This window comes from Nerophis ophidion, linkage group LG06 (assembly GCF_033978795.1).
Source record: "Nerophis ophidion isolate RoL-2023_Sa linkage group LG06, RoL_Noph_v1.0, whole genome shotgun sequence".
Classification (NCBI taxonomy): domain Eukaryota; kingdom Metazoa; phylum Chordata; class Actinopteri; order Syngnathiformes; family Syngnathidae; genus Nerophis; species Nerophis ophidion.
In genome coordinates, this window is record NC_084616.1 from 68844345 (window position 1) to 68870288 (window position 25944).

Genomic DNA, 25944 nt, shown 5'->3' on the forward strand with positions numbered 1-25944 from the left:
ACATGTGACAAAATCTGGGAAAATACTTATTTGGCTCGTATGTGTCAAGTGGTCACCTATGTATGTTGGCTTAAGCAGGGTTTGTTTTTTTATTTTTAATATGAAGAACACAGTGAAACAGAACTTGATGAGTTGGTCCACATAGATTGGATAAAACATGTAATGGGACCGATTGCACTGTTTCTACTTTTGTGAACACGAACAGAGACTGTTTACCAATTTGATGCAGGTCGTGAGTAGAGGTGGAGGGCTGTGCTTCCTCAGTATCTCCAGCTGAAACTACAGCCTCCTGAAAAGAGAAAGATTAAACAGAGATTGATTCATTGCTACTGCAGTGTAAATAAGACAGCAACCATTAATCGATTAATTCGATGACAAAAAGGATTGATTTATATTATGTTGTTTCTATTAATTGTTTAAAAAGTGTAACTCTTAAAATGTATCAAATCCGGATCAGATCCACACCGAGAGATGCTGTGTGGACACTGTTATCTGTGTAATGGGGATCAGCGAAGCTATAAATGTTATTTATTTTTAATATAAATGATAAATAAATAAATAAATGGGTTGTACTTGTATAGCTCGTTTCTACCTTCAAGGTACTCAAAGCGCTTTGACACTACTTCCACATTTACCCATTCACACACACATTCACACACTGATGGAGGGAGCTGCCATGCAAGGCGATAACCAGCACCCATCAGGAGCAAGGGTGAAGTGTCTTGCTCAGGACACAACGGACGTGAACGTGACGAGGTTGGTACTAGGTGGGGATTGAACCAGGCACCCTCGAGTTGCGCACGGCCACTCTACCACTGCGCCACGCAGTGGTAGAGTGGCCATTAGTGGTGAAATGTATATGTTGATGATGTTAGAAATAATAAGTAAAAATATATTTATTCAATCTATTTTAATGAAATACACTTTGAGGATATAAAGTGTGTTTCCTTGATTAATTGAACAAAATATTGGTTAGATTATTCGATATTCAAAATAATCGATAGCGACAGCCCTAAGTGTAACAATGCGCCAAGCTTGCAATCTAATCTAGTGTAACAAGAGTGTTCAGACTGTGTTTTACAGGCAAATTAAATGACTAAATATTATTCCGTTATTCCTTGTTTTGTATTTAACACACCAAAAACACTATAGTGTACGTCAAAATCTCTTTAGCAGTTAAATAAATGCAAATGATTATGTTAGTGTGGTATAGTGTTGGAACATTCGTTACTTGTTTTAGTTTTATGTTTACTTTTACAAATTGAATATTATTCCCCGACTCCTGGGGGATAGTAGCATATTTGACCATATGTGAATTAAACTATGGAATGGATTAAGCAAATAAGTCAAACAATGTACTAATTTGATCCAGATTAAAAAAACTGTTCAAACTCAGTGTTCACAAAGTATTGTAGAAGGAAGTATAATATCGACAACAATCTTGAACCTTAGTGAAAAATGAGATAATCTTATTAATGTCATTGTGTGAATTAAAGTTAAAGTACCAATGATTGTCACACACACTAGGTGTGATGAAATTTGTCCTCTGCATTTGACCCATCCCCTTGATCACCTCCTGGGAAATGAGGGGAGCAGTGGGCAGCAGCGGTGCCGCACCCGGGAATCATTTTTGGTGATTTAACCCCCAATTCCAACCCTTGATGCTGAGTGCCAAGCAGGGAGGCAATAGGTCCCATTTTTTTATAGTCTTTGGTATGACTCGGCCTGGGTTTGAACTCACAACCTACCGATCTTAGGGCGGACACTCTAACCCAGGGGTGTCAAATGTAAGGCCCGCGGGCCGGATCAGGCCCCTAAACAGGTTTTATCCGGTCCGCGGGATGAGTTGGCTAAGTATAAAAATGAGCCAAAATGTTTGAATGAAAGAAACTGCTGTTCAAAATGTGTCCACTAAATGTCGCAAAAGCAATTCTTTGGATCTTTGCAGATTAAGCTACACATGTAAAGAAAAAAAAACACACTTGGTGTTAGTGCACCAGTCAACGAAAATGATCAAACTACATAAAATTACATCCTGTAATTGGATTTTAATACAATTTTTTTTATCTCGATAGATTGAAAATTAACACCAATGAGATGACTGATGAACATTATCACATAATTCATTCAGAAAGTATAAATAACGACAAATAAAGATAGAATACTATTAACCGCAACATGTATGTGTAAAAAAAAAAAGCCAACAAAGTTATTTTTAGAATGTGCTTGTTCTATTTTTAAACAAAAAAAACAATCCGAAGTTGTCTTTATTTTTAAGTTATGGTGCCGTGATTTTACCAGTCCAGCCCACTTGGGAGTAGATTTTTCTCCATGTGGCCCCCGATCTAAAATGAGTTTGACACTCCTGCTCTACCACTAGGGCAGTGGTTCTCAAATGGGGGTACGCGTACCCTTGGGGGTACTTGAAGGTATGCCAAGGGGTACGTGAGATTTTTAAAAAATATTCTAAAAATAGCAACAATTCAAAAATCATTTATAAATATATTTATTTAATAATAATTCAACAAAATATGAATGCAAGTTTATAAAACGTGAAAAGAAATACAACAATGTAATATTCAGTGGTGACAGCTAGATTTTTTTGTGGACATGTTCCATAAATATTCATGTTAAAGATTTCTTTTTTGTGAAGAAATGTTTAGAATGAAGTTGATGAATCCAGATGGATCTCTATTACAATCCCCAAAGAGGGCACTTTAAGTTGATGATTACTTCTATGTGTAGAAATTTATTTATCATTGAATCACTTGTTTATTTTTCAACAAGTTTTTAATTATTTTTATATCTTTTTTTCTAAATAGTTCGAGAAAGACCACTACAAATGAGCAATATTTTGCTCTGTTATACAATTTAATAAATCAGAAACTGATGACATAGTGCTGTATTTTATTTATTTATCTCTTTTTTTCTACCAAAAATGCTTTGGTCTGATTAAGGGGTACTTGAATTTAAAAAATGTTCACAGGGGGTACATCACTGAAAAAAGGTTGAGGACCACAGCACTAGGGCACTGAGTAGGAATTACAACTTCCATCCATCCATTTCCTACCGCTTGTCCCTTTTTGGGTCGCGGGGGGTGCTGGAGCCTATCTCAGCTGCATAAACAAATATCTAATCATGAGAAATGTATTAATTATCGATATATTTATTTAATTTATTTGTGTCGCAAATAGAGTACAGGAAGCAAACAAATAAATTCGTTATAAATTGCTACAAAAATGGAACTTAGGTAGGATCTAACAAGCTCTGCTTCTTCCTCCTCCTTTTCGGACATGTAATGAGAAACTGGACATATTTGATGTATCACTTGTAATTGTGACTGTAGGATATTAAATGCAAATATATTAAACCCATATTCATAACCAAATCCAAAATAAACAACATCCGCCCGGGTGGATGTCAGGATTTCATGGCTTCACCTACCTTGCTTTTCCTTTCGTCTCTTCTCCTGTCAAACTCCTCAAAAGTGATTCTCCCCTCCAGGTAGTCGATAAGCTCGGCGCTAAACCCAGACATTCTTCTTGATATTTGACACTTGACTCACTTTGCTTGAAAACAAGACCGACATTTGCTCGTCGTGTTCATCTTTCTGGTTTTGTTCCCTCCGGGTACTCCGGCTTCCTCCCACCTCCAAAGACATGCACCTGGGGATAGGTTGATTGGCAACACTAAATTGGCCCTAGTGTGTGAATGTGAGTGTGAATGTTGTCTGTCTATCTGTGTTGGCCCTGCGATGAGGTGGCGACTTGTCCAGGGTGTACCCCGCCTTCCGCCCGATTGTAGCTGAGATAGGCGCCAGCGCCCCCCGCGACCCCGAAAGGGAATAAGCGGTAGAAAATGGATGGAGGGATGGATGTTTACATCGCATCAATTCCGGGTGTGACGTGCATAAACAACTTCCGGGTCGATGTTGTCTCTTACAGCGACATCTAGCGGCAAAAGGCAAGGTCGCAGGATAATTTAAACCATGATAACTAGGTAAGTGGGACAAAATCGATTCGAATACGAATCAATTCTCATTTAAAAAAAAAAAAACAATTTTTTTTAATCTATAAATCCTACAAACCACTACACAGCAATACCATATCAATGCAATCCAATTCAAAAACCAAACCTGACCCAGCAATAAACAGAGCAATTGAGAGGAGACACAAACACGACACAGAACAAACCAAAAGTAGTGAAACAAAAATGAATATTATCAACAACAGTATCAATATTAGTTATAATATCAGCATAGCAGAGATCAAAAATCACTCATTGACATTATCATTAGACATTTATAAAAATAAAAATAATAAAAAGCACATTAGTGTCTCATAAGCTTGACAACACACTGTGTCCAATGTTGTCACAAAGATAAAATAAGTCATATTTTTGATTTGGTTAGTAGTTAAAACAAATTAACATTATTGCAAAAACATTGTCATCCATCCATTTTCTACCGCTTATTCCCTTTCGGGGTCGCTGGCGCCTATCTCAGCTACAATCGGGCGGAAGGCGGGGTACACCCTGGACAAGTCTCCACCTCATCGCAGGGCCAACACAGACAGACGGACAACATTCACACTCACATTCACACACTAGGGCCAATTTAGTGTTGCCAATCAACCTATCCCCAGGTGCATGTCTTTGGAAGTGGGAGGAAGCCGGAGTACCCGGAGGGAACCCACGCATTCACGGGGAGAACATGCAAACTCCACACAGAAAGATCCAGAGCCTGGATTTGAACCCAGGACTGCAGGACCTTTGTATTGTGAGGCAGACGCACTAACCCCTCTGCCACCGTGAAGCCCACACATTGTCATTTATAATTATAAAAACTATTTTTTTTTTCAAATCTACTACTCTGCTAGCATGTCAGCAGACTGGGGTAGATCCTGCTGAAATCCTATGTATCGGATGAATACAGAATGGTTTTGAATCGGAAAAATATTGTTTTTGAATCGAGAATCGCGTTGAATCGAAAAAAATCCATATATTATCGAATCGCGACCCAAGAATCGATATTGAATCAAATGGTGGGACATCCAGAGATTTGCAGCCCTAATAATAATACTATAATCATCCATCCATCCATCCCATCCATTTACTACCGCTTATTCCCCTCAGGGTCGCGGGGGGCGCTGGCGCCTCTCCCAGCTACACTCTGAACAAGTCACCACCTCATCGCAGGACCAAAACAGATAGACGACAACATTCACACTCACATTCAAAACCGCTCTGAAACAAAACCTCCAGGGAACTTCAACCCTTTTCTAATACCCTCCGCCATTCACATCCCATCTCCCCGGTTTGTAAATAACCTAATGTAAATAATCAAACGTATTTCTAATGTTTATACTTGTTCTTATGCTATCTGAACTCACTATGTTCTCTGCTGGCTGTACATATCCTACTAAATCAGACCTACACTGTTTCAATGTCCATTTCTCTGTTGATGCAATTGTTGATGACTGAAGTACTGATATCAACCAAAGCTCCTCATCCCACCCCCCGGATTGTAAATAATGTAAATAAATCAATGTATATACTATGATGATTAACCTGTGTGATGACTGTATTATGCTGATAGTATATATTTGTACCATGAATTGATTTACGTAGACCCCGACTTAAACAAGTTGAAAAACGTATTCGGGTGTTACCATTTAGTGGTCAATTGTACGGAATATGTACTGAACTGTGCAATCTACTAATAAAAGTTTCAATCAATCAATCAATCAAACATTCACACACTAGGGCCAATTTAGTGTTGCCAATCAACCTATCCCCAGGTGCATGTCTTTGGAAGTGGGAGGAAGCCGGAGTACCCGGAGGGAACCCACGCAGTCACGGGGAGGACATGCAAACTCCACACAGAAAGATCACAGAATTGAACCCAGGACTACTCAGGACCTTCGTATTGTGTATTGCTGCCCAATATATACTATAACCTATTTTTTTTAAATTGATGGCTGGCTACGGGGTGTTAGCCAATGACTTTGGCTGGGGTGGCTGGACTTCCTCCAAGTTACTGGGTGCCTGCTAGACATGGGGAGGGGTACACTTAACTTCCCGGGGGGCCCCTACAGTTGCCATGGGTACCCTAGTTCCCGGGCCCTTGCCCGCTTCAACGCATGCCTCTGCATTCTTGTTGCCTCACACCACACCGAGTTACTACTCCTGCCCTCGCCATGTCTCCCTTCAGCCAATGAGTGGGGAGACAGAGCTGTTTATCACCCGGGAATGCCAGCCCTGGGCAACCCCGCCCACAGCCAGCCCTGGTCATAGGGGGAGGGGTGTGGAGAAAGGAGTACAGAGACCTGGAAAAACAGCAACAGGAGCAGCTGAAACAGCTGCTGATGGAATTTCAGGGCAGCTTTGCAATGAATGAGAGTGAAGTGGGAAGAACCCACTTGAAAGAGCATGTACAAACCCCGTTTCCATATGAGTTGGGAAATTGTGTTGGATGTAAATATAAACAAAATACAATGATTTGCAAATCCTTTTCAACCCATATTCAATTGAATGCACTACAAATATATTTGATGTTCAAACTCATAAACATGTTTTTTTTTTGCATATAATAATTAACTTAGAATTTCATGGCTGCAGCACGTGCCAAAGTAGTTGGGAAAGGGCATGTTCACCACTGTGTTACATCACCTTTTATTTTAACAACACTCAATAAACGTTTGGGAACTGAGGAAACTAATTGTTGAAGCTTTGAAAGTGGAATTATTTACCATTCTTGCTTGATGTACAGCTTAAGTTGTTCAACAGTTCAGGGTCTTGTTGTCGTATTTTACGCTTCATAATGCGCCACACATTTTCCATGGGAGACATGTCTGGACTGCAGGCGGGCCAGGAAAGTACCTGCACTCTTTGACTATGAGGCCAGGCTGTTGTAACACGTGGCTTGGCATTGTTTTGCTGAAATAAGCAAGGGCGTCCATGATAACGTTGCTTGGATGACAACATATGTTGCTCCAAAACCTGTATGGACCATTCAGCATTAATGGTGCCTTCACAGATGTGTAAGTTACCCATGCCATGGGCACTAATACACCCCCATACCATCACAGATGCCGGCTTTTGAACTTTGTGCCTATAACAATCCGGATGGTTATTTTCCTCTTTGTTCTGGAGGACACCACGTCCACAGTTTCCAAATATAATTTGAAATGTGGACTCGTCAGACCACAGAACACTTTTCCACTTTGCATCAGTCCATCTTAGATGAGCTCGGGCCCAGCGAAGCCGGCGGCGTTCCTGGGTGTTGTTGATGAATGGGTTTGGCTTTGCACAGTAGAGTTTTAACCTGCACTTACAGATGTAGCGACCAACTGGAGTTACTGACAGTGGTTTTCTGAAGTGTTCCTAAGCCAATGTGGTGATATCCTTTACACACTGTCGGTTTTTGATGCAGTACCGCCTGAGGGATCAAAGGTCCGTAATATGGCTAACGTGCAGTGGTTTCTCCAGATTTTCTGAACCTTTTGATAAATGTACAGACCGTAGATGGTAAAATCCCTAAATTCCTCACAATAGCGCGTTGGGAAATGTTGTTCTAAAACTGTTTGACAATTTGCTTACAAAGTGGTGACCCTCGCCCCATCCTTGTTTGTGAATTACTTAGAATTTCATGGAAGCTGCTTTTATACCCAATCATGGCACCCACCTGTTCCCAATTAGCCGGCACACCTGTGGGATGTTCCAAATAAGTGTTTGATGATAATTCCTCAAGATGGCGGCGAGGAGGTGTGGATGGCGACCGAGCGAGCGGCGAGGCGGGGCACGCCAGGAGCGCCGCCGCAATCGTAGGTATGGTGTTCTTGGGATGCAACTCAGTATTCTTCTTCCTCCAAACACGACGAGTTGAGTTTATACCAAAATGGATACATGGATGATACAGCAGAGGATTGGGAGAATGTCATGTGGTCAGATGAAACCAAAATAGAACTTTTTGGTATAAACTCAACTCGTCATGTTTGGAGGAAGAAGAATATGCAGAGAGGAAGTTTCCAAAAATAACAGCTTTTATTTTGAAATAACTTTTTAACCTCCAGTAAAAAAGTATTTCACATAAATATATACAACGTACAGAAAATAAATCCGAGGATAAACACTAAACTCAAAAATCCCTCCAAAAAATAAGGAGGAATACTACTTTAAGAAAATAACCTAACAAAATTTGAATATAAAGACGAATTAACAAAATGCGCTCCAACAGGAGGAAAAATAACTCAAATAATATATTCAAATACAATATCTATGAATAAACAAAAATATCACTCAATCAATGAGGAAATAAAACGAAATTTGGAATAACAAAAAAACTCACCAATTAGGTCGACGAAGGAAAACTAAGGACGCTCGAAGGAGGAAAAAGTAAACTCAAAATTGCAGCAAAAAACAACAACTGCTTTGATCAAAAATTAAGGAGAACAAGAAAAAACAGGGGAAAGGCAAGGAGGGAATCAAGGACATGGACTTGGACATGAACATGGACGCTAGAAGGCACGATAGACGAGACGATCTGGCAAGGGACGGACGGAGAAGTGAGCTTAAAAAGGATGTGGGAGTGATGGGGAACAGGTGGAAACAATCAGGAATCAAAGATGACGTCAGACTGGTGACACAAGAGGAAGGACCCGAGATCTGAAACAAGAGGGTAGCTTTTCAAAATAAAACACATAGATCACAAGACGGGGGAAAAAAACAAGACTTCCCTCACCGTGGTGTGACAAATACTGAGTTGCATCCCAAGAACACCATACCTACTGTGAAGCATGAGGGTGGAAACATCATGCTTTGGGGCTATTTTTCTGCTAAGGGGACAGGACGATTGATCCGTGTTAAGGAAAGAAAGAATGGGGCCATGTATCGTGAGATTTTGAGCCAAAACCTCTTTCAATCAGTGAGAGCTTTGAATGGTTGACCAAATACTTATTTTCCACCACAATTAACAAATAAATTCTTTAAAATTCCTACAATGTGAATTCCTGGATTTTTTTCCCACATTCTGTCTCTCACAGTTGAAGTGTACCTATGATGAAAATTACAGACCTCTGTCATCATTTTAAGTGGGAGAACTTGCACAATCGGTGGCTGACTAAATACTTTTTTGCCCCACTGTATACAAAATACGTATATTTAATAATAATAATTATATATATTTATATGTAGTATTTATACGTACAGTATATTGATATATATATATATATATATATTATTTCTTATATGTATAACATATTTATTTATGAAACAGACTTAATAAAAACAACAGGAATGTCACTCAAGTGAATAAAGTGACATCAGAGTGAAGATTGACGATCACTAATTTCTAGAACTATTATTGGCGATCGACGTAATGGGCACCCCTGACTTAAGCACTAAAGTGACAGATTTCCTGCAATGCAACTTAAGACACGACAAATAAATAGTCCTGATGATAAAATAATGAAAGACCAGTCACCGTAACTGCGTGCTTTATTGATGTACAGTAAAGCATTTTTATAATACAGTAGTAAGGCATATATTTGGTGGCGTTTGATAAGCTTTGAAATGCTAGTGTGTTGTCCGCAACAAAGGGTGCGAGAAAAGTAATTCAGTGAAAGCAAAAATGATGCTTTGTCATTCATGCAGCAAGAATATGATGATTAAAATCGCACAAAAGTCCGTGTGTGTCGGCCTTCTTTCTTGGATCTCATTTTGCCACACAAGCTAGCATAGCAATAAAACCCACACGAATGAAAACAACAGAAAACCTTTCAAAAATGAACACAGAAAAGACACAATTATGATTTCCAGCCCCATTAAAGCAGGGGTGTCCAAACCCATGCATTTAGCACATTAAAGGCCTACTGAAACCCACTACTACCCAACATGCAGTCTGATAGTTTATTTATCAATGATGAAATATTAACATTGCAACACATGCCAATACGGCCTTTTTAGTTTACTATATTGCAATTTTAAATTTCCCGGGAGTTTCTTGTTGAAAACGTCGCGGAATGATGACGTGTACGCGTGACGTCACGGAGTGTCAGGAAATATTAGCGCTGCGCACACACACAGCTAAAAGTCGTCTGCTTTAACCGCATGATTACACAGTATTTTGGACATCTGTGTTGCAGAATCTTTTGCAATTTGTTCACTTAATAATGGAGAAGTCAAAGTAGAAAGATGGAGTTGGGAAGCTTTAGCCTTTAGCCACACAAACACACGGTGATTCCTTGTTTAAAATTCCCAGAGGTGAAACTTTACTATGGATCAGAGCGGTCAAGTGAACATGGTTCCTGACCAAATGCCAACCAGCAGTTTTCGGTGGGAAAATTGTGGTAAAAAGTCACCTCTTACCAGAGATCAGCTGAGCTTGCGCCGTCCATGCAGCTGACGTCCACTTCCCTCAGAGACTGGCCTCAAGACACCCGTGGACACACCCTTCCGACTATCAGGTACTATTAAACTCTCACTAGCAACACAATAGAAAGATAAGGGATTTCCCAGAATTAATCTAGTAAATGTGTCTAAAAACATCAGAATCCGTCCCAATGCAATCGCGTTTTTTTAAAACTAGATTTTTTTATTATTATTTTTTTTTTCTAGTACGTCGCTATCAATATCCTCAAACACAAATCTTTCATCCTCACTCAAATTAATGGGGAAATTGTTGTTTTCTCGGTCCGAATAGCTCTTTTTGTTGGAGGCGCCCATTAAAAACAATGTGAGGAGCCCTCAACGAGTGACGTCATCGTCTGCAACTTCCGGTAAAGGCGAGGCTTTTCTATTAGCAGACCAAAAGTTGAGAACTTTATCGTCGATGTTCTCTACTAAATCCTTTCAGCAAAAATATGGGAATATCGCAAAATGATCAAGTATGACACATAGAATGGACCTGCTATCCCCGTTTAAATAAGAAAATCTCATTTCAGTAGGCCTTTAAATATGCTGAAATCTAATGAACAAAACATTTAATGGTATAACATCTTGTAATTTATCTCAATAATTATGAATTAAATTGACTTTATTATCGTCTTTTTTTTAACAATATAGGAACCAATAAAAAAACAAACAAGCTTTGGGCTGAAAAGGGCCCCGGGTCGACCTTTGGACACCCCTGTGTCAGAGGAGATCCAACGATAGAGAAACAACGCACGCTCAAAGCTTCAAAACATTTTCCCGTCAATCAGTCATTATTTCAGTAGCAGCCTCAACGACAAAATCATCTTCCAGGAGGTAATCTGCAAAGCTTCAAGTGGGACGAACGCACACTCCTTGTTTAAGGCTTCTTCACGCATAAAGTTTAGGGAGATGGGTCTTTCTGTTTATGTCCCCGGGGGTGGTCACATGAGGGTGTGGCTGGGCACAAATTTGGGTGTCCTACTTCTGGTTAGGCAGGACCGCTGGTTTGAAAAGGTATGTCAAAGTAGAAAGCCGCTACCTAAACAGGAGGTTTACGTCATCACGTTGTTTTTCTTTTTACGAGCATTATGTAGTCCAGGGGTCTCAAACTCAATTTACCTGGGGGCCACTGGATGCAGAAACTCAGTGAGTTTTCTTTTAAAAATCTAACGTGCACTTTTTAATGATTTCACCTTCTTTCAATGGCTCTCCCGCACTAGCAACACACTTGTCGACTCTCATATTACTTCCGGGAAACCTCGGAATATCAGTGCCCCTCCCGTCAATGTACCAGTGCAACCGCTCTACGGTTTTTCACCAGGACAACAACAGTAAAGACGTGACTTGACGACAATGTCTTTAGCATTCTTTACGAACTGCCATCTGGTCTCAGTCACGGAAGCGACTGCAAGACATAGTTATTCAACAGCCATACAGGTCACACTGAGGGTGGCCGTATTAACAACTTTATCGCTGTTACAAATATGCGCCACACTGTGAACCCACACCAAACAAGATTGACAAACACATTTTGGGAGAACATCCAAAACACAACAGAACAAATACCCAGAATCCAATGTAGCCCTAACTTTTCCGGCCTACAATAGGGTGCGGGGTTGGGGGGGCGGGGGTGTATATTGTAGGTCATGGCTGCATGGGATTCTGGGTATTTGTTCTGTTGTTTTTATGTTGTGTTACGATGCGGATGTTCTCCCAAAATGTGTTGGTCATTCTTGTTTGGTGTGGGTTCACAGTGTGGCACATATTTGTAACAGTGTCAAAGTTGTTTATACAGCCACCCTCAGTGTGACCTGTATGGCTGTTGATTAAGTATGTCTTGCAGTCGTTTATCAAATTTGACTACAACATTTGGCTGGGCTGGCACCTGTTTGTACAGGTTGAAGATGACGCTTGTGGCAGTGCCACCATGGTGCCCTCTTAATATTGTTGTTAAAGTGAAATTTGAGAGACTGAACATCCCTGGAGGGGCGCTGGCATCGGGGGCCTCCTGGTAAAATCGAGGGTTTAAAAGTATGACGCTGTAAAACGCCGATCATGTAAAACTCGCGGGCCGCACCAACATTACATTTTCACATTAAGGTGCGGCCCGCAAATTAACAGTTCGCGGGCCGCATGTTTGAGACCCCTGATGTAGTCCCTTTATAATCCAAAGCTTTTTATTGTAACTGTCTCTCTGTTTCTATACATTCAAACAATGCTTTGCATACAATGATAAATATATACTAAGAAATGCCTCATTTGCTGCTTTTGCCTCTCCCACATACACCTCATTCCAGTCTGCTTCAAAAAAGTCCTTACGAAACGTATTTATTGCCTTATTTATTGAGGTTTGAAAAGGTATGTCAAACTAGAAAAGGCGCTACCTAAACAGGAGGTTTACGTCCTCACCGGTGATGTGCAGTCAGGGGAGGCACGTCATGGAAAGAAAAAAAAAATAATTAAATTGTTATATGTATCCAGTGATTATACTTTATAAAGTTATTTTCCATTTAACTTCACCAGTTTTAGATTATTTTTATTCAAAATCGCTGAATTTTCACATTTGCCGTTCAAATACTGAGAAGAGACTCACGGTGAGTCAGCAGCCATTTGAGCCTCACCATGGATTGCGCAATGACTCGGCTAACTGCTGGCTGCTGTGCAGTGAGACAGTATTGCTATTTGAATTATATTATACATTTCCATTAGGAAATTATACATGGGGAGGAGACCCTGCCCCAAGTGGAAGAGTTCAAGTACCTAGGAGTCTTGTTCACGAGTGGGGGAAGAGTGGATCGTGAGATCGACAGGCGGATCGGTGCGGCGTCTTCAGTAATGCGAACGTTGTATCGATCCGTTGTGGGGAAGAAGGAGCTAAGCCGGAAGGCAAAGCTCTCAATTTACCGGTCGATCTACATTCCCATCCTCACCTATGGTCATGAGCTTTGGGTCATGACCGAAAGGATAAGATCACGGGTACAAGCGGCCGAAATGAGTTTCCTCCGCTGGGTGGCGGGGCTCTCCCTTAGAGATAGGGTGAGAAGCTCTGCCATCCGGGAGGAACTCAAAGTAAAGCCGCTGCTCCTCCACATCGAGAGGAGCCAGATGAGGTGGTTCGGGCATCTGGTCAGGATGCCACCCGAACGCCTCCCTAGGGAGGTGTTTAGGGCACGTCCAGTCGGCAGGAGTCCACGGGGAAAACCCAGGACACGTTGGGGAGACTATGTCTCCCGGCTGGCCTGGGAACGCCTCGGGATCCCCCGGGAAGAGCTAGACGAAGTGGCTGGTGAGAGGGAAGTCTGGGCTTCCCTGCTTAGGCTGCTGCCCCCGCGACCCGACCTCGGATAAGCGGAAGATGATGGATGGATGGATATACATTTCCATAGTTTAGTTTGCTGAGGTATATAATGTACAGTGTATTTTCTCAACAACTGTACGCGTGTAACGTATTTCTTGTGCTAGGCAATCATAAAACGGCTGCGAAGACGCACTGTGTGAGGCACCTGTTCTCCCGCCTCATGGTGGTAGAGGGCGCTAGTGATCCCAGTGATCATTCTTGCGACTACTCGGCTGCGGAAGAAGTGACAAGTTACAGTTAGCAAGTCAAGTGCAGCAGTTAAACTGTTTATTTTTTTCTCTCCTCTGGACTTTTAACATGGAGGATTACATATCTAAAATAAAACAGTTTTCTAAACTGGACTTTCAATCGAAGCAGGAGGTAATAATTAAAGGAAGACCAACGCCGGAGCTAAAATATTTGCTTCAGACAGTGATTTCCATCAAGACAGAGAGACTTTTAAAACTGAAGAAAGATAAGGAAGACTTTTATAAACAAGTTGTCGATGCTTTTGTTCAGAAGGAGCAGCGCATGGACTTCATTTATAAGTAAAGATAAGACCATTTAATTTTTTTTATTATAAAGAATAATAAATACATTTTAACTTAATTCTTCATTTTAGCTTCTGTTTTTTCGACGAAGAATATTTGTGAAATCTTTCTTATGATGATTAAAATTAAAAAAAATTATTCCGGCAAATCTAGAAAATCTGTTGAATCGAATTTAAATCTTATTTCAAAGTCTTTTGAATTTCTTTTAAAATTTTTGTTCTGGAAAATCTAGAAGAAATAATGATTTGTCTTTGTTAGAAATATAGCTTGGCCCAATTTGTTATATATTCTAACAAAGTGCAGTTTGGATTTTAAACTATTTAAAACATGTCATCAAAATTCTAAAATTAATCTTAATCAGGAAAAATTACTAAAGATGTTCCATAAATTATTTTTTTAATTTTTTCAAAAAGATTCGTACTAGCTAGTTTTTCTCTTCATTTTTTTCAGTTGTATTTTGAATTTTAAAGAGTCGAAATTGAAGATAAACTATGTTTCAAAATTTATTTTTCATTTTTTTCGTGTTTTCTCCTCGTTAAAACCGTTCAATTAAATGTTTTTTTCATCATTTATTCTCTACAAAAAAACCTTCCGTAAGAGGAAAAAAAATATACGACGGAATGACAGACACAAATACCCTTTTTTTTTTTTTTACAAATATAGATTTATATATTAAGGTAAATTGAGCAAATTGGCTATTTCTGGCAATTTATTTAAGTGTGTATCAAACTGGTAGCCCTTCGCATTAATCAGTACCCAAGAAGTAGCTCTTGGTTTCAAAAAGGTTGGTGACCCCTGCTCCACACCTAAAATTTTGACCCAAAGAAGAATGACTAATGGTTCTGATGGATGGTCGTTGCCTGGCAACCGCCCTGTTGTGACCACCCCCAGCAGACACACAGTTTAGAGAAATAAATCATGAACCCTTCACATCTAAAATTTAGAACTCAAGAAGCCTTTTAGATGAAAATTAAAATATTTTTAACAAACAACCTTAGCAGATTAGCATGGCCTGCACTACAGAGTATACCAGGACATATTCCAGTAGTTAAATGATATTCCATGACAGTGTGCAATGTGTACCAAACAGTGTAAGGCTCTTTACTTGAAAACATTTGAAATCAAATAATCCAATAATTTGACAACAACGTCCTGAGATGACAACCGAGTTAATGGAGACGTGTTATTATGGAGTAGCATTTGGACAACACACACACACACACACACACACACACACACACACACACACACACACACACACACACACACACACACACACACACACACACACACACACACACACACACACACACACACGCACAACGTACTGTAAAGTTCCAGGATGCCTGCATTACCTTAACAGTATTGTACGCTGTTATATAAAGACATTATAATAAACTTATTATTACAATCATTCTCTTTTTTTTTTTTTTTTTTTATGCAAATTTCATTTTTGCTGGTTACAAAGTGATGCACGCGAAACAAACGTATCTTTTTTTTTTTTTTCCTTGCCTCCCCCACTCCCAAAAAACTCTTTTTTATACAATTGCATAGAAGTTTAAAAACCTCAGGACGGTTTAAGAAACTACTGAAATCTACAGAACTTTCTGTTTTTTTTTTTTTTTTTTTTTTACTTTAACGCGTCTTTTGCACACCACAAAGACAAAAATAGACATTTTTATATTCAGTGTGTCTGCCAATCCAGCTCTTTAGACTATAAAAGCATGCAGTGGGTTGGGGGAAAAGAGGGGAGGGGAAGATCAGAAGAACGGTGCCTGGTTCACGATTGGCTTGTCTGTCATGATGTTGACCAAAGACTCCATGGCGCGGCCCAGGTCGTCTGCCATGTGGAACAAACTACCAATGCTGGGCCCCGAGGAGGGACAGGTGTTTGAGAACAAACCTGTGGAAACAAAAAAAAAAGCAAGAACTGCAAACACTTGTGCACTCAGAGGGGCTAAAACTGTGTGGGGAAATACGTATTTGATCCCCTACAGCCGGGGTAGGGAACTTATGGCTCTAGAGCCAAATGTGGCTCTTTTGATGACTGCATCTGGCTCTCTGATAAATCTGAGCTGACATTGCTTAACACGATAAGTAATGAATAATTCCACTTGTAATCACAGTGTTACAAATAATGTTCAAAATATAAAACATTCTTATGCATTTTTAATCCATCCATCTGTTTTCTACCGCGCCTGCTCAAGAAGTTGCGTTAATGGTAAGAAGTTGTTTATTTATTATTGGTTAGTGTGGGGCTTGCCCTCCTGGGGGTTCTTCAGACCCCCAAGCACCGACATGAGAGCCTGTTTCAGGGTTACAATATTGTTTTATTTTTCAATAAGTCTCTCAGTTGCTTTCCAGCAATAGTTTTTCCAGCCCCAACCCAGTCTCTCCTCCTGGCTGCTGCTTATAACAGAGCGACAGGTGATTAGATAACAAGGCCCAAGTGGGCCATCTACACACCTGTCGCTGCAGGCCCACAGGCCACGCCCCCTCCAAAGTTAGCTTCAGAATAACAATGTTATTACAAAGAATAAGAGACCTATTATACTCTAGAAATGTTGGTCTTACTTAAAAATGCACGTGTTTAGTTGTGTTCAGTGTTAAAAAAAATATTATATGGCTCTTACGGAAATATATTTTAAAATATTTGGCTTTTTGGCTTTCTCAGCCAAAAAGGTTCCCGACCCCTGCCCTACTGATTCTACTCCATTGCAAAGATGTGAACAAGTCATGAGTTTTATGGTTTTCTTTAAAAAAAAGCAACCAATGACAAAACTAGTGTAGGCTTATAAAGGCAAATATTGGCAGGCAACTCCGTCTTGTACAAACCCAGAGTTGGGACTTTGTGTTAGATGTAAATATAAACAGAATACAATGATTTGCAAAATCCTTTTCAACCCATATTCAGTTGAATATGCTACAAAGACAACATATTTGATGTTCAAACTGATAAACATTTAATTTTTTTTGCAAATGATCATTAACTTTAGAATTTGATGCCAGCAACAGGTGAAAAAGAAGTTGGGAAAGTTGGCAATAAATACTAATAAAGTTGAGGAATGCTCATCAAACACTTATTTGGAACATCACACCGGTGTGCAGGATAATTGGGAACAGGTGGGTGCCATGATTGGGTATAAAAACAGCTTCCTAAAAAATGCTCAGTCTTTCAAAAGAAAGGATGGGGCGAGGTACACCCCTTTGTCCACAACTGAGTGAGCAAATAGTCAAACAGTTTAAGAACAGCGTTTCTCAAAGTGAAATTCCAAGAAATTTAGGGATTTCAACATCTACGGTCCATAATATCATCAAAAAGTTCAGAGAATCTGGAGAAATCACTCCACGTGAGCGGCATGGCCGGAAACCAACATTGAATGACCGTGACTTTCGATCCCTCAGACGGCACTGTATCAAAAACCGACATCAATCTCTAAAGGATATCACCACATGGGCTCAGGAACACTTCATAAACCCACTGTCACTAAATACAGTTCGTCGCTACATCTGTAAGTAAAAGTTAAAGCTCTACTATGCAAAGCCAAAGCCATTTATCAACAACATCCAGAAACGCCGCCGGCTTCTCTGGGCCGGACATCATCTAAGATGGACTGATGCATAGTGGAAAAAGTGTTCTGTGGTCTGACGAGTCCACATTTCAAATTGTTTTTGGAAATATTCGACATTGTGTCATCTGGACCAAAGAGGAAGCGAACCATCCAGACTGAAAAGTTTAAAAGCCAGCATCTGTGATGGTAGGGGGGTGCATTAGTGCCCAAGGCATGGGTAACTTACACATCTGGGAAGGCACCATTAATGCTGAAAGGTACATACAGGTTTTGGAACAACATATGCTGCCATCTAAGCGCAGTTTTTTTCATGGACGCCCCTGCTTATTTCCGCAAGACAATGCCAAGCCACATTCAGCACATGTTACAACAGCATGGTTTCGTAAAAAAAGAGTGCGGGTACTTTCCTGGCACGCCTGCAGTCCAGACCTGTCTCCCATTGAAAATGTGTGGCGCATTATGAAGTGTAAAATACGACAGCGGAGACCCCAGACTGTTGAACGACTGAAGCTCTACATAAAACAAGAATGGGAAAGAATTCCACTTTCAAAGCCTAGACAATTAGTTTCCTCAGTTCCCAAACGTTTATTGAGTGTTGTTAAAAGAAAAGGTGATGTAACACAGTGGTGAACATGCCCTTTCCCAACTACTTTGGCACGTGTTGCAGCCATGAAATTGTAAGTTGATTTTTATTTGCAAAAAAAAAAAAAGTCTATGAGTTTGAACATCAAATATCTTGTCTTTGTAGTTCATTCAAATGAATATGGGTTGAAAAGGATTTGCAAATCATTGCATTCCGTTTATATTTACATCTAACACAATTTCCCAACTCATATGGAAACGGGGTATGTAACATTTTGAAGAAGGCTGTCTGCACGAGTATATCTGCAATATATATAAAAATCACATCCACATCGCAGACATGCTAACAATGCTCCAGACAGTCTCAATGGAGGACTTTTTTTTTCCATCTGATTTCGGTTGCGTGGTTTTCGGTGATCAAAGTCTTTTTTCGGTGGTCAAGTTTTCGGTACATCACTTGTCAATAGTGCGCAAATAATAGGATATATGTATATGTACCAATTCATACTGTAACGACCAGCTAATGTTAATGTTTTATGTTTGTGTGGTGTGGATTTGATGTCAGTTTCTCCCATGTTTGCAAGCACACCGTTCATGCCTGAAAGGGTATTGGCGGAAAATGAGGAAGCGCGAACTCAAGAGACAAAATTATTTACACGGGAGGTAAAACCTGTTGGAATTTTGTCATTATTTGTTATCATAAGATTGGTAATAAAAGTTAAACATAGCGTCAGACTTTCTGTGATTTCTTCTGGGGCCTACAATATATTACTCTAATGCATTTTCAAGTTAAAAAAAAAGCCTTTATTTTCAAGATGTGGCAGTAATAAAAATGCTGTGGCAGCGCACCACATTCGGTTACATTAAGGAAAAACACTGACTGGATTTTGAGATACGAGCTGTCTCTTGGCCTTTTGTTTAGTCGCGAGGATAATCTGAGTCACGAGCCCAAACAGCCGATCTTCTTTGATGGCATTAGCTTGTAGATAGAGATCGACATAACTTTGTTTTCCAACCCTTGAAAACCAAACATTTGGCAGCAGTCCAGCTTCTACAGCCTTCAAGCAGACATCCTTTTCCTGCTGAGGCTTGTTCCTTTACCCGCGACTGGGCTTCCTGCGCACGTTTGAAGCTGTGCCAGTTTTTCAGGACGGTTTGTCGCCGGTCCTGCTGCTGGCCAGCCTGGTGTGACCTTCCCAGCACACCTTCTGAAAAGCGCCCACTCTTCTACCTCCCTACACTGATTGTGGGAGAAATCATAACTGGGATATATGCTTTTTTTCATGTAATTAATTGGTCCTATCTCAGCCTTATTGACCAACTGTACCTTTTTGGCTAACTACACTCATTGTACAATTTTGGATCTATTGAGATAGGAAGACAGCAATCAGAACAGACTTGAAAGGATTTCTAAGTCATCTTCAGACTACTGGAAAAGGTACTGGCAACTGCTTTATATCAGGGGTCTCAAACATACGGCCCGTGAGACGTTATTTTGCGGCCCGCACTTTGATATGACAATTTAATGTATGTTGGGCCCGCAAATTTAATATGAACGGAACTTGACTTGCGTCGGTTGAGGTTGTGTATATTGTAGCCCGGGAGAGTTTGGGCTGCAAGGTGTTCTGAGTATTTGTTCTCTTGTGTTTAAGTTGTCTTAGGGTGCGGATGTCCTCCCAAAATGGGGTTTTCATTCTTGTTTGGTGTGGGTTCACAGTGTGGCGCATATTTGTAACAGTGTTTATACGGCCACCCTCAGTGTGACCTGTATGGCTGTTGAGTAAGTACGTCTTGCAGCCACTAACGTTGTTCTCCACAAGTTTCGCACAACATGATTTAGAGTTGTCACTTTAGTTGTGTTATGTGCGCAATGACGAGTTGTAAAGCACTAGTTCTCTTATAGATGGTACGCTACGTGAAGGTATGCCAAGGGTTAAGTGAGATTTATCAAAAACATTCTAAAAAAATTGCAGTCAGTCATAAATAGTTAATGAATATATTTATTGGATAACACTTCAACAAAATATGAATGTAAGTTCACAAACTGTGAAAAGAAATGCAACGATGCAACATTCAGTGTTGACAGCTAGATTTTTTTGTGGACATGTTCCATAAATATTGATGTTAAAGATTTCTTCTTTTTTGTGAAGAAATGTTTAGAATTAAGTTCATGAATCCAGATGGATCTCTATTACAATCCCCAAAGAGGGCACTTTAAGTTGATGATTACTTCTATGTGTAGAAATCTTTATTTATAATTGAATCACTTGTTTATTTTTCAACAAGTGTTTTAGTTCTTCTTACATTTTTTTCCCCAAATAGTTTAAGAAAGACCACTACAAATGAGCAATATTTTGCACTGTTATAAATTTGATAAATCAGAAACTGATGACATAGTGCTGTATTTTACTTCTTTATCTCTTTTTTTCCAACCAAAATGCTTTGCTCTGATTAGGGGGTACTTGAATTAAAACATTTTTCACATGGGGTACATCACTGAAAGAAGGTTGAAAACCACTGTTGTAGAGCAGTGGTCCCGAACCTTTTTGTACCCGCGGACCGGTCAACGCTTAATAATTTGTCCCACGGCCCAGGGGCGGGGGGTGGGGGGCTGGGTGGTTGCTGCACTAATTGTAAGTGTATATTGTGTTTTTTATGTTGATTTAATAAAAAATAAAAATTATTATTATTATTTTTTTTTTTATAAAAATGAATAAAAAATTCTTCTGCGGCCCGGTACCAATCGAGCCACGGCCCGGTACCGGTAGCGTCCCTTCACTGGCTCCCTGTGCGGTACAGAATCAACTTTAAACTCCTTCTATTTGTTTTTAAATGTCTAAACAACCTCGCGCCAACATATCTCTCCGATCTCCTTCAGCCTTACTGCCCCACCTGATCCCTAAGATCAGCCGATCAGCTGCTACTGACGGTCCCTGACACAAGGCTGAAGCTTAGAGGTGACAGAGCTTAGGCCGCTGCTGCTCCCAAGCTCTGGAACGACCTACCTCTGAGTATTAGACAAGCCTCCTCTCTTCCTGTTTTTAAATCTCTCTTAAAAACATACTTTTATTCCATGGCTTTTAACACTGAGTGATATCCATCCTGCAACGGCGGCCCATTATACACCTGCTGTGAACCTGTTTTTATGATATATTTATTTATTTTTTATCGTGTTCTGTTTGTGTTGTGTTGTGTTTGCTTGGTTCTCGTATTATCTTTTAACCTGCCCATTGTACAGCACTTTGGCTACCCCTGTGGTAAATTTGAAATGTGCTCTATAAATAAAGTTTGATGGACCGCTCGTCGGGACCCAGGATGGACCGCTCCCCTGTGTATCGGTTGGGGACATCTCTACGCTGCTGATCCGCCTCCGCTTGGGATGGTTTCCTGTGGACGGGACTCTCGCTGCTGTCTTGGATCCGCTTGAACTGAACTCTCGCGGCTGTGTTGGAGCCACTATGGATTGAACTTTCACAGTATCATGTTAGACCCGCTCGACATCCATTGCTTTCGGTCCCCTGGGGGCGGGGGGGTTGCCCACATCTGAGGTCCTCTCCAAGGTTTCTCATAGTCAGCATTGTCACTGGCGTCCCACTGGATGTGAATTTCCCTTGCCCTTTTGTGGGTTCTTCCGAGGATGTTGTAGTCGTAATGATTTGTGCAGTCCTTTGAGACATTTGTGATTTGGGGCTATATAAATAAAGATTGATTGATTTGATTTGATTACAACCGGAGCTTGCGCATAGAGCAATGCATGCTGGGAGGTACCGTAAATACACTAAAAGAGTGGCTGAACCGTAAGTACCATAAAAACGCGCAATGCAAAACCAGAACATTTACAACTATATTTATTAAATGAATATAAAACAAGCAAGGAAATAGTTATACATTCTAATAAGTGCTCAACTGTAGACACAAATGTCTTCTAATGTGTTAAATGATCTGTATTGGTGCGAATGTAGCCTGATAAAGCTGTTTTTTTAAGATCCAGTATTTTCAGTTTGTGGATGATGTGTTTTTTTTTAAGAGACAAGATAAGAAGGTGAAGGCACTGGTGTCACTGACCTCTCATTGGTGTCCCCTTCTCCCTCCTGGCTCACAGACAAAAAGCAAGGAAAGAAGATGAGGAAAGAAGGAAACATCCGTGTCAGTTAAAGAAAGGGAGGAAACAAAGCAGAGTTTGAAGGAAAGCGCTACAAGGTAGGACAGTTCTTCAGACCTTGGCTATGAGGGAAGGAGTGGTTGAGCTGTTCCATCACTTCTTCCAGCCCAGATGCATCGTGGGAAGGGGTGGACAGGTCGTCATCACCTAGAGCAGGCAGAAGAAGATATAACAGCTTCAAGTAACTCCTGTCCACCCTTAATCTCAACATAATTGTCACGTTGCCCTTTTTCTTTGGGAAAGGACACTTATGCATCGCTATGGTTAGTACGGTTATGTTGACAACCTGCTTTGCTTACTAGATTAAACATTTGTTTTTCATGCGGATAAATTAATAAAAAAAAACAATAAATACAAATTAATGTGTTGCTCAAACCACATTTTCTTGTCCATAGAATAACAAAAGCAAACAAACACACATACAGTACAGAGTTTGTTTCAGTTGTCTTTACTTGTCCTCTTGTCTCTTAACTGTAATTACTAACAGATTATATAATTACCAAGAAATCTGCAAAAATAAAAACTATTTGACGTAATGTAACACAAAAAAGTTGCATGGTTGACACTATGCTTTTTTCTTGACAAGTGCCTTTACTGAACTGTATGTACATTTTTTTAAATTGTATTTTAAAATCCATCCATCCATCCATCTTCTTCCGCTTATCCGAGGTCGGGTCGCGGGGGCAACAACCTAAGCAGGGAAGCCCAGACTTCCCTCTCCCCAGCCACTTCGTCTAGCTCTTCCCGGGGGATCCCGAGGCGTTCCCAGGCCATAGTGTTCCCAACGTGTCCTGGGTCTTCCCCGTGGCCTCCTACCAGCTGGACGTGCCCTAAACACCTCCCTAGGGAGGAGTTCTGGCATCCTGACCAGATGCCAGAACCACTTCATCTGGCTTTTCTCGATGTGGAGGAGCAGCGGCTTTACTTTGAGTATTTTAAAAGCTTATCTTAATTCTTACTTTTTTTAGCTGCTGTGCTGCTGTTATTATTGTTTTGAATACTGTATATTAGAGCTGGGCAATACGGCAAAAAAATATAATTTTTTTTTTCAATTTTTAATTACAGAATTATAGCGAGTGCTAACTCGCGGTGAAACAGTACAGGTAACCCACGCTACAGTCCGTACCTGCTTTTAGAGCCACGCTTTTGCTTCTTTTTTATACGTTTTGTGGGACTTAAAGCAACTTTTTTTCCTCTCAAAATTATTTTGTTATTTTGCTTGTCATCACAAACGTTCTGCAGTAATTAAAGTATAATTGGTGTAGTACAGGGGTCACCAACCTTTTGAAACCAAGAGCTACTTCTTGGGTACTAATTAATGCAAAGGGCTACCAGTTTGATACACACTTAAATAAATTGCCAGAAATAGCCAATTTGCTCAATTTACCTTTAATAAATAAATCTATATGTATGAAAAATATGGGTGTTTCTGTCCGTCATTTTTTTTCCTTTTACGGAAGGTTTTTTGTCGAGAATAAATTATGAAAAAAAAAACACTTAATTGAATGGTTTAAAAGAGGAGAAAACACAAAAAAAATGAAAATTAAATTTTGAAACATAGTTTATCTTCAATTTCGAGTCTTTAAAATTCAAAATTCAACCGAAAAAAATGAAGAGAAAAACTAGCTATTTCGAATCTTTTTGAACAATTTTTAAAAAGAATTTATGGAACATCATTAGTAATTTTTCCTGATTAAGATTAATTTTAGAATTCTGATGACATGTTTTAAATAGGTTAAAATCCAATCTGCACATTGTAAAAATATATAACAAATTGGACCAAGCTATATTTTTAAAAAAGACAAATCATTATTTCCATAATTTTTTTTTTTTTTTTAAATTCAAAACACTTTGAAATAAGATTTAAATTTGATTCTATAGATTTTGTAGATTTTCCAGAATATTTTTTTTAAATTTTAATCATAAGTTTGAAGAAATATTTCACAAATATTTTTTGTCGAAAAAACAGAAGATAAAATGAAGAATTAAATTAAAATGTATTTATTATTCTTTACAATAAAAAAAAAAAAAAATACTTGAACATTGATTTGAATTGTCAGGAAAGAAGAGGAAGGCATTTCAGAGGTAAAAAGGTATATGTGTTTAAAAATCCCAAAATCATTTTTAAGGTTGTATTTTTTCTCTAAAATTGTCTTTCCGAAAGTTATAAGAAGCAAAGTAAAAAAATAAATGAATTTATTTAAACAAGTGAACACCAAGTCTTCAAAATATTTTCTTGGATTTTCAAATTCTATTTGAGTTTTGTCTCTCTTAAAATTAAAAATGTCGAGCAAATAGAAACCAACTTGCTAGTAAATAAATAAAATTTAAAAAATAGAAGCAGCTCACTGGTAAGTGCTGCTATTGGAGCTATTTTTAGAACAGGCCAGCGGGCTACTTATCTGGTCCTTACGGGCACCGCGTTGGTGACCCCTGCTCTATGCATGGTGAATGTAATGCAGTTGTTGTATTGAAGTGGGAATAGCAAACTTCCTGTTGATTTTAGTTGGGGGCGGTCAGTGTATGAAATATAGGTCTCAGTGAGACCTATATTGAGGTTTTTGTTTCATGTGTGTATGACAGTCCTACAGTTTTGTCTGAGCAGAAAGCCGCCATTTTGTGACAACAGCAGCAGCGCAATGGTTCTTTGCGGGCTCATAAAATCCAAACCGGGGTAGTAATTAAAACTCTTTCTTTAAATTTTAATCAGAAGGGTTCTATCCCTCTTCTGTGCTTATTTGAAGCCGAAACGACAAACCGCCTCAGAGGAGATAATGTTTGAAAAAATTCGACATTTTTTAGCCAACTATTGTATTGAAGTGGGAATAGCAATCTTCCTGTTGATTTTAGACCCGGGGTTATCAGTGGATGAAATATAGGTCTAATTGAGACCTACGTAGTGGTTTCGGTTTCATGTTTCTACGACATTCCTACTGGAAGTTACAGACAGTTGTGTCTGTCTTTTCTTCCTAGGGGGCGCTAGAGCGCAATTTTGAGTTTTGGGGTTTGGTTTTTTGATTAGATCGCAATTTTCGCCAGGCTTAATATTAATTATAATAATAATGGATTAGATTTATATCGTGCTTTTCTATTGTTAGATACTCAAAGTAAACAGGACTACTGTGACATGTCGATGAAAGACAAAGTTGGATGTAAATTGTCTCAGAAAAGAAGCCCACAAAAGGAGTTGTTCTTTTTTTCTTTTTAAATGGTTTAATGTAATTTTTTTGCATTTAAGTCATTCCAGACGCTCAAATGCGTTAGAATCAAGTGTCAGTGTGCATATATTTCTGTTGTCTAGACTGTGATTCAGAAAAGGTTTAACAGGAC

General features: G+C 39.5%; 2 protein-coding genes and 1 long non-coding RNA gene across 10 annotated transcripts in view; 1 reads left to right on the forward strand and 2 right to left on the reverse strand.

The window, feature by feature from the left end:
- The window catches only part of gtf3c3 (general transcription factor IIIC, polypeptide 3), a 34971-nt gene extending 26455 nt beyond the window's left edge, over nucleotides 1-8516 (reverse strand). Inside the window, exons 1-2 of one of the 2 annotated variants that reach the window (XM_061904722.1) lie at nucleotides 8348-8516; nucleotides 217-289 (exon numbers count right to left, since the gene is read on the reverse strand). Coding sequence is in view for 1 of the 2 variants with exons in the window: in XM_061904721.1 (XP_061760705.1) it covers nucleotides 217-289; nucleotides 3445-3537 (166 nt within the window). In the remaining variant the exon portion in view is untranslated. Of the gene's footprint in view, nucleotides 1-216; nucleotides 290-3444; nucleotides 3612-8347 lie in introns of those variants that run through there. The other variant, XM_061904721.1, reaches the window with a different exon arrangement.
- Nucleotides 8517-9477: 961 nt separating this feature from the next.
- Nucleotides 9478-25944, reverse strand: part of dmd (dystrophin) — a 518793-nt gene continuing 502326 nt past the window's right edge. For all 7 annotated transcript variants that reach the window (XM_061904726.1, XM_061904725.1, XM_061904723.1 and 4 more), the window contains 2 exons: nucleotides 22672-22761; nucleotides 9478-16201 (listed from right to left, as the gene is read on the reverse strand). In XM_061904726.1, coding sequence (XP_061760710.1) covers nucleotides 16059-16201; nucleotides 22672-22761 — 233 coding nt within the window. In that variant the 3' untranslated portion in view covers nucleotides 9478-16058. The remainder of the gene's footprint in view (nucleotides 16202-22671; nucleotides 22762-25944) is intronic.
- On the forward strand, nucleotides 19583-23164 carry LOC133555178 (uncharacterized). Its single transcript, XR_009807280.1, has 2 exons — nucleotides 19583-19890; nucleotides 22555-23164. It is a non-coding gene; the product is annotated as an uncharacterized LOC133555178 (long non-coding RNA).